Source organism: Leucopleurus acutus (assembly GCF_964270905.1).
Source record: "Leucopleurus acutus genome assembly, chromosome: 9".
NCBI classification, from domain to species: Eukaryota; Metazoa; Chordata; class Mammalia; order Artiodactyla; family Delphinidae; genus Leucopleurus; species Leucopleurus acutus.
In genome coordinates, this window is record NC_139144.1 from 76,617,741 (window position 1) to 76,633,809 (window position 16,069).

Below are 16,069 nucleotides of genomic sequence, written 5' to 3' on the forward strand. Positions count from 1 at the left end.
AATCCCCAGACAGTGTGGTACAGACTCAGGTTCAGCGGACCCAAACCTTCATCTATCATCTTCATACCGCACTGTCATTAGATCATGTGCCTAGAGTCAGTGCCCGTAAAATCCAGGCGGTCTATAACCATGGGAAGGTGTGGGTTCCAGCCAGATGGACCTCTCTCCTCCCACAGGTGTTTTCCTCACCCTGATTCACACAAGAGCTCACATATGCATGGGAAAATAAATGAAGAATCAGAGTTTCTAAATCACGTAAGTTTGGGACCACATAATGCACCTTTGGTGAAGCAATGCTGAGGGAACTTTACAGAATCAAGCATCCCATTCCCAGAGCTATAAAATTAATGATGGAGTCAGGGTTCCCAGTGCAAAAACACTTCTGTCTCCCCTGACATGCATCTTCCTGACAGCAGAGGAGGATGAAGGGCTTTTGCTAATAGTTCCCAGACCCACACCTCAGGGACCCGGAGAAAGGGCACTCGCTCTCTCGCTCTCTCTCACTCTCTCTCTCTCTCTGGATGGGCCTGTATCTTTGGAAATTCCTACCACTCCAGGCTGACAGAAGCCCATATGTTGACCGTTAAGGCATAAGGCAAGATTCACTTAAGCCCGTCATCCAATAGGCTGTTTCTCCTCTGGCTGACTTACACGTTGTCATTCACAACACAGATTTATTGAGGGAAGAAAAGAATGTTAAAGAGCAAATGTTAGAGACCGCACATTCATCTACTTGGAAGGCTTCCCCCTTCCTCACATCAGTGATTGCAAAGCTAAAAAGCAGGGAAGGACAATGTCTCTCCACTTATCTCAGAGGGTTTTCCTCAACATTTTCATAATAACTAGGACAGGTTTGACTGGCACAGGAAAGCATGTCCCATTAAATTAGCAAATCCTATCATGGAATTAAAGTTGTTGAGGTTAGACTGGTCAAGGTTTTCCATATCTGGCACTAGCTAGCCTACCCAAGTTCATTTCCCACTGCCCTCCACCCGTATCCTCTAATCAGGCCGTCTCCTGAAGAGACTTTCTGATGTCACAGCCGTGTAGACTGTTTGCTCATAAGAGTTACTCTCATCCGCTGCACTGGACTTTCCTCGAACTCCTTTAGATTGAAAGTCTTCCCATCCTTCAAGATTCAGGCCTACTTCAGCACCTGTCATAGAGCGCTCCCTGGCTGCTCCAAGCCCACCTGGACCACCTTCCTAAGTCCTATAACGTTAGCACGTCAGCCAGTAGAGCTCATACACTGTTTTGAAGTGTTTGACGATTTCTCATGCATCTTGCTTCCCAAGGACAGCATTAGGTCTTATATTTCTTCTATATACTGCATAGTTCTCAGGTGGTCAAATATTAAAATCAATTCCTTAAAAATTAAGATCAGCCTCCCCTCCAGGGAGGGGTCACCCAGTCCCCAGTTCTCTATGGGAGAACAGACTAGCTAAAAGCCAGGTTTTAATTCAAATTATCTCACTTGATACACAGAGAACATACACAAGAAGTGTGGCACATTTTTAAATGACAGAAATTCAAAATGACAACTTAAGAGAGTCTGTGGCATGAAGTTCAGGTTGTGTTATTGCAAACTTAGAGTAAGATTAAGGAACAATTCATTCATTCATAATTGAATCATGGGAACCTTAGGAATTTCTAGGTGACACACATATCTTAAGAGACCCAAAGAAGTTAATTTGCCCAAGACTACCCAATTAGTAATCAGTAGAAATAATAATAGGTAGCACCAAAGTCTCCTAATCTATAATACAGGGCTCTTTCCCTAGGAATATGAAATTTGCATATTTTAAAAAGGAGATTTACCACACTAGCACAAAATAGGTTTCAGGGGGAAAGCTTAAAGGAAGTGAGCAAATACATTATTTTAAAGTACTTAAACATTCTTTTGCTTGCAACACATTAATATGGTAATTAGAGAGAATTTTTTTCTATTTCCCGAAAAAGTAAAGGATGTCTATTTGGTAAATCCTTTGTTGTTAGTAGTTAAATTATGTCAAAGATTTCAAAATAAGAAAATAAAATCTTTTTTTCCTGCAATTTTCTTTCTTTTGAAAGAAAAAAATTCCTTTTTTAAAAAATTTTTCACAAATTCAACCTGATTGTTACTTTCAACTAATTCAAATTAGGGTACTTTTTAGTGTATCCTAAAAATATAGTAATTCTAGCAAATCTATATTCCAAAAGGTAATGCAGATTTATAGATCATGCCTATAACATAAAATAGCACTGGAGGTAAAAAGTATTTTGCTATGTTAACAATGAAATCAGATGAACTACCCAGTAATCCCACTGATAACAATAAATGAAAAAGGCACCCCCGAAGAGTAAAGAACTGAGTATGTGGTGGCAGCTAAAAGCAACAGATAGAGTCTGCTGCTGCATTTATGTGAGACCTTTGATTTCATCCAAGGAAATGGGCAGCCAGCAGCATCTTAAGCTCTGTAAATGCCCCACTAATGCACTTGAATATGAGGAAAAATTCCATTTAACACTTAAGCTTAAATGGGAATTTTCACAGGCTGTGTATTATAAAGTAATCAGTGATGAGTGAAGACGTGCTTAGTAATTACCTGTCAAAGGAAGATAAAGTTATCTTTAAGCTATGACACTGCACCAATATAAGAATCCAGCTAATATGATGAACATATTTTATGTGGTTTATAGCTTGCCATTTAATTCAATCCAACACATGTTTATGTACTAGATGCCAGGGATTCAGTGGTGAACAGACATATAGTTCCTGCCATCATGGAATCAGAATCCAGTGGGACAGACAGGAAAAATGGTGACTTAGAAGCCGCACCAATACATTTTTCATATCATTCTCTCCTGTTCTAGCACTTTTGAGGTATCAGCTCATGAAATTTCTACAATAAAGCTCAACACAGAAAGGAATGAATAACTGATTCTTTACTTTTCAAAGTGACAAATGTAAGGTAAGACCTTGTAATAGTGCAATGGAGTGAGGACTGAAACCTAAGAAAATCACATTCCTGTCCAGGCAGGGTTCCCCAGCACCTAGCCTGAGTCTCCTTGCCTGTCACCCACCTGGCTCCTCCACAAGGACGAGGAGGCCTATGAAACCATGAGGGCAAGGACTGAGTCTGTCTACCTCATTTTTGTATTCCTGGGGCTTATCGTAGTTTCTGGCATATAGAAGAGGCTTAATAAATATTTGTTCCATGACGAGATGAAGGAGCTCAGGTGTCCTGGTGGGAATTGTACATTTAGTAGCAAAACAAGGTCCATTGCAACAAAAAGAATAAAATATCTAGGAATAAACCTACCTAAGGAGACAGAAGACCTGTTTGCAGAAAATTATAAGACACTGATAAAAGAAATTAAAGATGATACAAATAGATGGAGAGATATACCATGTTATTGGATTGGAAGAATCAACATTGTGAAAATGACTCTACTACCCAAAGCAATCTGTAGATTCAATGCAATCCCTATCAAACTACCACTGGCATTTTTCACAGAACTAGAACAAAAAATTTCACAATTTGTATGGAAACAGAAAAGACCCCGAATAGCGAAAGCAATCTTGAGAACGAAAAACGGAGCTGGAGGAATCAGGCTCCCTGACTTCAGACTATACTACAAAGCTACAGTAATCAAGATGGTATGGTACTGGCACAAAATCAGTAATATAGCTCAATGGAACAGGATAGAAAGCCCAGATATAAACCCACGCACATATGGTCACCTTATCTTTGATAAAGGAGGCAAGAATATACAGTGGAGAAAAGACAGCCTCTTCAATAAGTGGTGCTGGGAAAACTGGACAGGTACATGTAAAAGTATGAGATCAGAACACTCCCTAACACCATACACAAAAATAAGCTCAAAATGGATTAAAGATCTAAATGTAAGGCCAGAAACTATCAAACTCTTAGAGGAAAACATAGGCAGAACACTCTATGACATAAATCACCGCAAGATCCTTTTTGACCCACCTCCTAGAGAAATGGAAATAAAAACAAACAAATGGGACCTAATGAAACTTAAAAGCTTTTGCACAGCAAAGGAAACCATAAAGAAGACCAAAAGACAACCCTCAGAATGGGAGAAAATATTTGCAAATGAAGCAACTGACAAAGGATTAATCTCCAAAATTTACAAGCAGCTCATGCAGCTCAATAACAAAAAAACAAACAACCCAATCCAAAAATGGCCAGAAGACCTAACTAGATATTTCTCCAAAGAACATATACAGATTGTCAACAGAACTACCATACGACCCAGCAATCCCACTACTGGGCATATACCCTGAGAAATCCATAATTGAAAAATAGTCATGTACCAAAATGTTCACTGCAGCTCTATTTACAATAGCCAGGAGATGGAAGCAACCTAAGTGTCCATCATCGGATGAATGGATAAAGAAGATGTGGCACATATATACAATGGAATATTACTCAGCCATAAAAAGAAACGGAATTGAGTTATTTGTAGTGAGGTGGATGGACCTAGAGTGTGTCATACAGAGTGAAGTAAGTCAGAAAGAGAAAAACAAATACCGTATGCTAACACATATATATGGAATCTAAGGGAAAAAAAAAAGGTCATGAAGAACCTAGGGGTAAGACGGGAATAAAGACACAGACCTACTAGAGAATGGACTTGAGGATATGGGGAGGGAGAAGAGTAAGCTGTGACAAAGTGAGAGAGTGGCATGGACATATATACACTACCAAATGTAAAATAGATAGCTAATGGGAAGCAGCCGCATGGCACAGGGAGATCAGCTCCGTGCTTTGTTACCACCTAGAGGGGTGGGATAGGGAGGGTGGGAGGGAGGGAGACGCAAGAGGGAAGAGATATGGGAACATATGTATATGTATACCTGATTCCCTTTGTTATAAAGCAGAAACTAACACACCATTGTAAAGCAATTATACTCCAATAAAGATGTTAAAAATAAAAACAAGGTCCACCCACTGCTATTGGCTGACATGGTGTTCCCTTGTTTTTCATCAGGTCACAAGCACAGCATTCAGAGGTTCTGCAAACCAGATCACACCACAGGGCAGGTCTAGAACACCAAACTCTGTAAGCCGTGGTTGGAGTTGTGTGTTCCTTTGGTGCTGAGCCATTTGCTAAAGATGATTAACGTGGAAAAAACCGTGATACCCGAGGGAGGTCTTACATCATTCACAGCCTGCAGCTCTCAGCCAGGTACAGGTAACGCCCGATGGTGAGAAAGTTCACTTCGAGCATTTCACTTTTACGAAAGACCTACATTGGTACCTGTTATTTTTTTATTTTTATTTTTTTTTTGGCTAACTGGAAGAAATCCCAAGAGAATTTTCGCTTTTACAGAAAAAAGGCGAAAAGTGAACAAAGCGCTCAGCGTTTGTTTTTGCAGCAAGCTGTTAGAGAGGCAGCGCAAATCTGAGCAGCAGGGGTGACCCCCCATCAAGCTCCTCAGGACCCACACAGCATCTCAGCATCAGGGCGCCATCACTTTGAAAGGAGTCTGTGAGGTATTGTGCTTTATCTCAATTTATCTTGTGCATCTATTAGCAAGATGTATCCTAAGGTAATTGCTTATTCGCTTTATACCATTTCGGCTTACGAAAGGTTCCATGGGAAGGCTCTACTTCCAGACAGTGAGGGAAACCTGTATCAGGTTTTCAGCAACAAGTTAAACAACTGTTGAACTCCATTTGCTTTTTGTACTTGACTGGACAAGAGGCGGAGGGTTGCTTGTTTTCTACAGTGGGAGAAGAGACCTCAGGGTGACCTCTGGCCCAGGTCAGGGTTTTTACAAAATAACCAGTGAAAGTGGCCTGTGATTAGGTGCAGACGCTTCCCTGGAGAGGACAGCAGCATTCCTTAGTTAGCGATGCACCTATCTCTAACTTAAGGGTTTCTTTGATTTACAGATGCCTGGGGAAATAACCAGAGAAGATAACCACAGAACCACCCTTCCCAGAAAGCCCAGTTCCTAGGTCTGCCCTCTAGTTTGGCCTGCAAAATGTCACATGCACAGCATCACATGGCTGTACCTACTCTCCGAATCTCTGGGGAGTATTTATAGTTGAACATCAGAGCACTCACCTTCTTCAACTGAAGACTGGGAGAAAATGTCTTTTGTTATTACTGTTGCCATAAGAAAATCTTCCTTAATCAGGTTTTTAGCTTATCATTTCTTAGGAACAACTGAAGACATTAACACTCTGGAAGGGCTTGTCATTGAAAGGGGCTCCTAGGCAACCTGAGCTAGACATGGGTGAAGTCTCTCCACCTCCCACCTCCCTGCTTTGTGGGCACCTCATCCCATTATGTTCTGTGTCCTCGTGCTGACTCTTTATTACACAGCCCCCCAGTCACTACCATCAAATTTCAGGAAGTAAAGTGAGAAAAGTATAGATTTGGGGTTTGACTTTATTTATTTTGTTTTGTTTATCACTTACAGGCCGTGAAATCTTGGGCAAGTTAACTTTTCAGAGGCTCAGTTTCCTTCTCTGTAAATGGAGGTAACAGCTGTGAAGATTCAGGGAAAATACACATAAAGCTTGTAGCCCACGGCCTGATTCTCAGTAGGAATTCACCCAAAGTTCCCATCACCTTTCCTCACCTGAGGTCTGGGTCTGTCCTCACCCAGGAATACCCTAGGGTCTTGACTCACCCTTCTGTAATTCTCACCAAAATTCACTAGTCCTGGTATCACCATTTCAGGACTTCACTAAAGGGCTGACTTGCTGATCTCTGTCAAGCTAATTCCAATGGAAGCTTTGATGGCCGAGATCATTTCAGTGTGCTATTCCCAGTAAAAGAGGGTTCCAGAAAACGCAGGGCCTTAATGTGAAAGGACACCCTCTTACACTGGGTAAGTCAGGGCAGGGATATTTTTGAATGACATTTATTTAGAGCTCCTCAAATAAAAAAGCTTTCTTTCCTTTGTAAGAGATCAGGTATTAAAAAAAAAAATCTCTCTGGATTTCTTCTTACCTAATACTTATGGGAAAATCAGGAACCATGGACTACCTAAATCATGGAATTTTCAAATTTTGATGTGCTTGAGTTTGAAAAGCATACAGAATCTCAGGGGTTTTCCTGAGATTCTGATTCAATAGGTCTCTGAAGAGGCCCTCACACTGGAAAATAGTGGACTATACCTGCAGAGTTTATCCACTCCACAAACCGAAATGACAGACAAGCTGGCTTACTTCAGTCAGGTTACGAGCGAATCTGAACAGGCAGCAGGTGCTGACTAGCAAGGCTAAAGTCTGCCAATTCCAAATATCTATTACTTGACAATATTCAACCTGCTCACCATCATTGCTTTTCCAAGTGCTTACAAGGAGAAGGTGCCCAATCAGTTGAATATTAAATGTGCATGATATATTTTTATTAAAAAAGCAAGATAAAACAAAATAACCGCAACACAGCAGAGTGGGTAGTTTGAGGTGTAATCTAGGGACAAGTTAATATCGATTTTAATAGAGCAAGTGAATATATATATATGTTATTTGATTTAAATTTTACTGCAAACTTCTGACTTATCTTAGAGCCTGGATACCTCTGATGGTAACCCATCTGGAACATGTTCCATTTACCAGAAAACAGGCCCTTCCTGATGTCGTGTGATCCTAGTGAGGGGAGAGACTCCCTCAGTGATGTCCTGACCCGTTAACTGTGAGTGCTTCTTTAACATACACCAGAGGATGTTAGCACTGACCCAAACAAGGGCACAGAGCCCGGAGAAGGAAGGCCACCGAATCGGGCTCAGGGATCTCCCCTTCTCACAGGTCTCAGACTCTGTCACATCTCCTTGCCTCTAAAGTCAGAAGTTATGAGCTACTCCAGGAAGATTCCGAACCACACACTCTGACTGACTTGCTAGACTGCATACTACAGAAGTTTCCAGTAGAAAGTGGCCGGGAGGAAGCCTCATCCTTACACAGACCAGCACAAGGCCCTTGGTAGCGACGCGGGTTGAAGGAGGCTGTCTCAGGGAAAATCTGCATCTCATATGTGTGCTATTTGTATGTGTTATTTGTCCAAATATGAACAATGAAAAAAATACTGTCAGCAATCCAAACTTTTCTCTACATGATATCAAATGCCCTGAATCATATTTTCACTAAAAGAATCATCTCATGGTCAACAGAATTCAAAAGAAATATTGCGAGTTTTCACGGATGACTCTGGCATTTTTCTAGGCAGAGAAATAAAGGCATCAAGTGTAGTTCAGACAAGTTATGACTAACCTAGGAATCTTAGTGGAAATCTGATCTAAAGCAATGTAACTGGCTACTTAAAAAATAGTAAGGTGGCTCCTGGTTAGTCAACACCAACCCAGAACCCACTTCACATCTTTTTAAATCAGAGAAGCTAAAATAAGCCTAAAATAGAGCAGAAATAAATTAGGAGAGGGGGTAAATTATATAGCCTCCCTCAGAAAGCCCGCACCTGCAGCAGTGTGCCCAGTGGCTGGTGCATCGGGAGGCAGAATAAAATGGTTACAAGCGTGCGGAGACTCGGGCTCAAGTCCCTACTCTGCCTCATGCCCGTCAAGAGTCTTTGGGCAAAATCCGTAGCCTGCCTGTCAGAGCCTCCGTTGCCCCTCCCATGAAGTGGGATAATAACATACCCACCTTACTCAGTGAGAGAATGTAGATCAAGCCCTAACACATGGCAGGTGCTGCAGATGTGTCTGCTATTTTAGGATCGAGAAAGAGAATTGCGTTCTAATACAGGCAGTAGAAAAAGCAAAGTGTGCAGGAATAACTTAGTATCCTGAAGATGCAGCAGGGGTTTGATTCCAAATCTCTTTGGGGGGAAGAGAAAGTAAGGTCTTTATTTCAATGACTATCTATGAAGCAGTTAAATGTTCGTCAAGCATAACCATTTGCTTCACTGTGCAAACTGCTTCAATCCAAAAAACCAGAAACGATGTCCCGAGGAAGCAGGTCCTCTTATGTTTAAAATGAGGTTTCTGCTTCACCAGCCCTTTCACATAATACATGCCCTGGGAGAAAGGTAAGGATAAGTTGCAGTGTTAGGGTTAGGAGCACAGGCTGTGGGGTCAGACAGCTGGACATCCGTACCCTCCAAGACCAATTGAGATCTTGAGCTGGTCATTCACTTTTCTCATCTGTACAATAGGGATGATGATATCCACGGTGCTTATCTGATCTCAGAAAATAAGATGTGAATTTGGTTCTTGGTTGGTGTTGATCAACCAGGAGCCACCCTCTTCTTAGTCGTCTTTTTTTTTCAGTAATCAGTTCCAATGCACTGATGTCATAGGGAGGCTCTAAGGATTAAATAAGACCATGTGTGCAATGGTCTTAGCCCAGAACCTGGCACACAGGAGTCAGTACATAGTTCCTAAAATGATCCTGATGTCATCAGCCCCCTGCCCGTCTGAGGAGCCTGAGGTTAAGCAGCTAGTTAATGGCAGAGAGGGACCCAGACCTCTGGGACCCTCCTGTACCAACGCACAGGTTTCTTGGGGATTCGGCGAAACTTTGGCCTGACAGGTAGGATGACTTGTTAGAGGTCGCAAAGCATGTGAGGAATGCAGCAGGGCACAGCATCTGGCCCTTTCGCTCAGCAGTTATTAATCCAGAGGCTGCATGTACAAACTTGCTCCAGTGCTGCAAAGAACCAGCTCATCAAACCATGAAGGAAATCCAACCACTCGGGGACAAAGAAGAGGCTTTGGACTTCTTGTGACATTCCCCGGTAATCATGCCTCTTGGTCAGACCTGTGATAGGAGCTGCTGACGTCTGCACTGTTTTACTGTTTCCTTTGCAATTACTTTGGAATGAAAAACAAACTCAGAATTTGAATTCTAGGATGTTTTTCCTGGTAATGAATTCCCTTGCTTTCTACTAAGTCTGAAAAGTTGGCTTCAGCCAAGTTGGCTGTGGGCTCTCCATCACCTCCTCTCCACTGAGACTTGTACTCAGTGGAGAGTACAAGTACTTGTATTTTGTACCAGAGTCTTTGCATGGACTGTGCTAAGCAAGGAGTTCAGTGCTGACCGGGAGGGGCAAGAGGTGGAGGAAAGCAGGCATATAAAACCCACAGGTGGCAACAGCTGTGCTAAGGCTGACGGAGCTGCTCTTTGAGTGAGTTCAGGACAGAGAAGGTGCCGTCGTCAAGGGAAGGGTGTGGCTTTAATAAACGAACTGCCTCTTATGCAGCCCTCTTCCACTGCTCACCGACAGCTGAGCCAGTGGGGATGAATTCTTGCTTTCAAGTATTTGGCAACTTTCTGAGCATTGTGGAAAGAGCAAGGGAGTGTGAAGTATGGAGGATTTCAGAACAGGCTAACTGTAAATCCCTGGGACCCTCTCCACAGTGACAGAGGTGGGATTTAAAGCGGCAGCAGATACACCGCAAAGCTGTCCTCCTCTCAGCCTCAGGATCACAGGAAAGATGCTGTGTTTCTATACATATGGACATTAACCCACTAATTAGAGTCCTGTCCAGGCTGAAGAATTTTGCTAATCTGCATACTTTGACTTTTTGCCATGTGCATTCTTGTTGGGTTCCCGTTTCTCCAGAATCTGCACATTATCAACCGGTTTCTCCAGGTGCTTAGGAGAGCTCTCTGTGCACTTTAAATATGAATTATAAAGAACCTGAGCTTTGAACCTGCAGGCAGCAGACTGCGCTTATAGGATTGGCAGGCGGAAAATACAGAACTTTGCACTTAAATTTTAACTCTGCATTTAAATTGCAGAGTGCTGATTGTTGGAATAACTAGGTGCTGTGAATAAAGTGTCTTGAACTTACCTGCATCCCGGTCCCGGATACAGTAATCTGGAGAATTCTCAAAATACACGAGGTCATTTTTCGTCGGCTTTTTAAACCTCTTGTTAGCCACAGTGAAACCAGTGCCATCCTGGTTCATGACAACTTGGATGGCTCCGTTGTACTTCCTCCAGAGATAATCGCCCGTTTTTCTGAAGTCGGCCATGGCCAGCCAGCAGGTCCTCAAGGTACATGAGCCGCTCACGCCGTGACACTTGCACTCCTGTTTCAAGAACCGCTTTACAGCCTGTGGGAGAAGACGGGCAAGTTCAGTGGAGGCGGACTCCAGCACGTACATGTGAAGGATATGAAAAAGAATGTATATATATATGTAACTGAATCACTTTGCTGCACAGTAGAAATTAACACAACATTGCAAATCAACTATACTTCAATCAAATAAATTTTTTTAAAAAGGGAAAGAAAAGAAGTGACCAAAGACCCAGGATCCTGGGGCTCAGGACTGGGAGATGTTGGGGTCATTTGCTGGTCTCTTCAGCCATACCACACTGCAGCAGGTGGCGGGGGACAGCGCCTGACTGCGAATGAGCTTCCCTTGGGGGATAACAAAAGCCCCACTAATTTGAATTTACTGGGGTATGGGGCCGGCTTGAAGAATGAGGGAATGAATTAGAGTATTTTCTAAAAATATATAGCTTTACTATCAATATATTGGAAATGTATACTATTACTCAAATTAACAAAGTAATCGCTAAGCCCGTTTTCTTTCAATAAAACAATAATAGTGATTGTTCCTATTTCTGAGGTGCTTTCCATGTTCTGGGCATTGTAATAATGCTTTCTGAACTCTATCCTGATGACCCTGTTCTCAACAATCCTGTGCTACAGTATTTATTTTGCAGTGATTGAGGAGCAAGACTTACAGAGGTTAAACACTTGTCCAAGGTGACACAGCTGGTACAGGACAGAGTCAGGGTACACTGGAAAGGCAGTTGGTGACCCTCAGGGTGACATTAAATTTGGGAGATTGTCACTCAACTTCGCCCAAGTTATTCAGCTTAGCAGGCAGGGCTGGGCTCGCTCTGTTGTTTCGTAGAGAAGAAGCAGAGGCAAGTGGGATGATGAGGGGCTCCCTCATCAGATACCAAAAGCACAGTGACACTCAGAAAGGCAGTGGGAGAGACGGGCCTTGGAGAGCTCAAGTCTGAGCCTTTGATTCGCAGCTCAGTCATGGAGCAGAGGAGGAGAAACCTGCCTTTTGAGGGTCCCCATCCTCTCCATTTGCATGTCCAAGACAGAGGGTATCTAGGGTGGGGGGGCATAGGCAGAAGGGGAATGAAACCCCTTGATGACATTATTCAGGGTGGCACTAGGAGCAAAGTTCTTAGGGTAACGCATTGAGAGACCTATTTCTAAGAACTTGGAGGTGATAGTTGGAACCTTGCTCAGCCCACTCCCTGAGGTTCTGGTATAATTGGTCTAGGGATGGGGTACGGGCGGGTTGGCTCCAGAATGCAGCCCAGGTGGAGCTCCCTGCAGCACCCTAGCGCACCCTCCACCCCACTCCACAGAAACCAATGTTCCAGGCTGCCTCTCCCTCCCCGGAGCCTCACCCCAGGTAACTCTGCCCTGGTGTTTCCTCTTCCACAGACTCAGTTTCTGAACAAGGCTATAGTATCAATGGGACTACGTGTGCAGAAATGTTCGTCACTCCAGAAGCTCAGGCCCACAGAAGCATTCTAGAAGGAGCCAAGACAGCATGGTGGCTCCACAGTTGTGCATTCACTCATCCCCTTCCCAGCTCGGGCCTTGGCACCACAGGTTTCCCGCTTTGCCCCCCATGGAGGACTGTGCCCTGTTACATTTGAAATCTGTACTCTTCAGGATGAGCCAGCTTTGGACAGAGAAGGAAGCAGGAGAAATGGCATCAGTTTGGTCTCCCAGCTCCCAGGGATCTGGGCATCTTTAAAGGATTTCTTAGAATGAACTCCTTTTCTGGAACTACACTCCCCATATGGCCCCCACCCTGCCCCCCTATCTTTATATTCCAGGTGTTTGGTATGAGGCTCACCGGGTGACTTGGACAGCAGGCCTCTGCCAGAGAAAAACCCCTAGGAGGGCCGTCTTGGCTCCCCCAGTCTGCCCCATTTGGGTCACCTGTCCGGGAGCCCTCTATCCTAAGATCTCAATGGAGCCACGCAGAACTCACTCCATGCCAAGTGCTTGGGAATTGACTACGAATGCTCATTCTTCAAAGCTTATTCCTTTAAAAGCTGGGTTATTTACTCATAAGTAATACTCCTAGATTTAAAAATAACAGGAAATATTAATTCCCTTTCTTTGTAATACTAGGTTTCCAGGTTGCAAAGTTCGCACTTGGTAACTGAAGGGTTTGCATATTAATTTAAAATATGCAAATGGAAGGGCTTGCATATTAATTATTTGATTAACTGAAGGGTTTGCATATTAATTTAAAATACACCTTGTGAGCCCTTATAAATACGCACAGCTGTGGGTCGTACACCCTGTTGATCATCATCGTCATTCACTGTTGAGTGGCAGCAGCCACTTCCCTCTTCCTTGCTAACTTCTGTTCAGGTGTTGGGCAGCCACGTGCTTCAGAAGTGGCCCGGCTTCTGTCTGACCCGGAGCAGCCCAAATCAATAATACTAATTGCCACTGATTTTTTTCGTCAGAGGGCATGTGATGATTCAATTTGGGCCAATATGATGTTAGGAATAGTCTGTTGGGAGGCTTGTAAGAAAGGTCTCTTCGCTCTGTAGAAGGGGAGAAAGTCCTCTTCTCTGTCTCTGGACGCCGCTTTCTGCAGCAGCCTCCTTGGGACATGAGGCAGCCAATGCAGGACGATAGACAAGCTGCAGACGGCAGTCTGGAAGGATAGGAAGAACTGGGTTCTGGAGGGTGTTGCTGAACTGCCTGAATGAACCCGCTGTGGCCCTGCCCTTCCTCCAGACTTCTCGGGATCCAAGATATTAAGTTTTCCTCATTATTTAGTGTCCCCGGGGTCTGTTACTTATAAGCGAAAGTATTTCCACTGGAACCATGGTCAGTTCTTTTTTTGTTTTTTTTTTTTAACATCTTTATTGGACTATAATTGCTTTACAATGGTGTGTTAGTTTCTGCTTTATAACAAAGTGAATCAGCTATATGTATACATATATCCCCATATCCCCTCCCTCTTGCGTCTCCCTCCCACCCTCCCTCTCCCACCCCTCTAGGTGGTCACCAAACACTGAACTGATCTCCCTGTGCCATACAGCTACTTCCCACTAGCTATCTATTTTACATCTGGCAGTGTATATATGTCCCTGCCACTCTCTCACGTCGTCCCAGCTTCCCCTTCCCCCTCCCCGTGTCCTCAAGTCCATTCTCTACGTCTGCGTCTTTATTCCTGTCCTGCCCCTAGGTTCTTCAGAACCATTTTGTTTGTTTGTTTTAGATTCCATATATATGTGTTAGCATACAGTATTTGTTTTTCTCTTTTTGACTTACTTCACTCTGTACGACAGACTCTAGGTCAGTTCTTGATTGTGGATTAATCACGGGCTTGACAATTAACCAAGGGGGAAAGTGAGACACCTTCTCTGGTACTGGGTTTGCTTGCATCTCCAGGCCCCATTCCTAACACACAGTCCGAGAAGTGCTCAATCACACCTGGGTGCTACCTCCACCTCTTCTATGTCCCAGGTTTGCAGACTTGAAATTCAAACCCTTAACCTTGAAGAGGGCAATACCCCACTCCATCAGCGAGGCAGAGGGAAGGGACCTAAAGCTAGGCGGCCTGACTTAGACAGTAGTTGAGGTAAGAGTAAGAAATGGGATGGAGAAGCTCACGATAAGTTTGCCTAGTCTGGAAGAATTCCAATATTCAAATGTTGTAATAACGTTATAATAATACGCACCACACAGTGAGTACTGCACTATGTGCCAGGCTCCGCCCATTCTCTTACTTAATTACCATGATTAGGCAAAGCGGATTAGTTTTCCCACGAAACCCGGGATCAGTGAGGAAAGTAAAATTCCCCAGAGTCACCCAGCTAGACAGAGGCAGACTAGGATGTGAATCAGATATGTCTCACTCCCAGATCCATGCTCTTTCTAAAAACACATTTAAAATCTTCATATAAATTGCACTGTGTTTTTCTCAACTTTTGAATTGTGTATACTCTGCTTCCCTCTATCCTTTTGAATAAATCAAGAATTAAATGAATAATATTAGAGACCTATTATAATGGGGCAGAAAAGAAGTAGAGAGAGATATGGGGAGGAATTACATTGCATCTTCCAAACTAATTGTCATCAAAAATCTATGAAACAGGCCATTCACAGGAGAAATACAAAGTACCAACAAAGAGACAAAAAGATGTTCAACTTCACTAGTAATCAGAGAAATGCAAACTGAAGCAATGTAACACCTTTTTTTTCTTTGCCTAGCAGGTTAGCAAATAGTAAAAAGATTGATAATTTGATAATATTTGGTGTTGGTAAGAGTATGGAAAGGAGATGCTATAACAAACTGTTGGTGAGAATGTACGGTATCCTCTGACCTTGCGATTACACTCTGGAAATATCTGCACAAGTTTTGAAGGATGCATACCCACATGGATATTCACTGCAGCATAATTAGCAAGAGCAAAATATTAGGAAAAAACAAAATGACATCAACAGGACAAGGGTTAAGCAAATTATGGTATGTGCTTAATAAAGGAATACGATGTGATCTTTGATTAATGATGTAGATCATTCTTACAATATAAAAGGGTGTCAGATGAAAAGCAAAATGCAGAACGGTATACGTGGTATGAGCCACTTTTTTGGGGTTTTTTTTTTTTGCGGCACGCGGGCCTGTCACTGTTGCGGCCTCTCCCGTTGCGGAGCACAGGCTCCGGACGCGCAGGCTCAGCGGCCACGGTTCACGGGCCCAGCCGCTCCGCGGCATGTGGGATCTTCCCGGACCGGGGAACGAACCCGTGTCCCCTGCATCGGCAGGCGGACTCTCAACCACTGCGCCACCAGGGAAGCCCTGATCCACTTTTTAAAGGCCTGCGTATGTGTGCATACACAGAGAAGAAGGAAGGGAAAGAATGTTCATTTATAATCTGGCTGCCGTTTGAGAGGCTCCTTGATCTGGAAAGAGTTAAAAAAACAAAAAAAACCCCAGGAATTTGGGGATTGTTCTCTGGCACCTAGAGAGAGCAGAGCAGTGGTTCTCCTCTTGGATGCACATTAAAATCACCTGGGGACCCTTTCGGTCACAGAGACCCTGGCCTCTCCCGGAGCTGAATATACCAG

At 43.5% G+C, this 16,069-nt stretch overlaps 1 protein-coding gene across 1 annotated transcript in view; it reads right to left on the bottom strand.

The window, feature by feature from the left end:
* Positions 1-16,069, bottom strand: part of WNT2 (Wnt family member 2) — a gene marked incomplete at both ends in the record, with an annotated part of 44,279 nt that overhangs the window by 7,489 nt on the left and 20,721 nt on the right. The window contains one exon of the mRNA XM_082845922.1: positions 10,778-11,042. Within this exon, the coding sequence (XP_082702048.1) occupies positions 10,778-11,042 (265 nt within the window). The remainder of the gene's footprint in view (positions 1-10,777; positions 11,043-16,069) is intronic.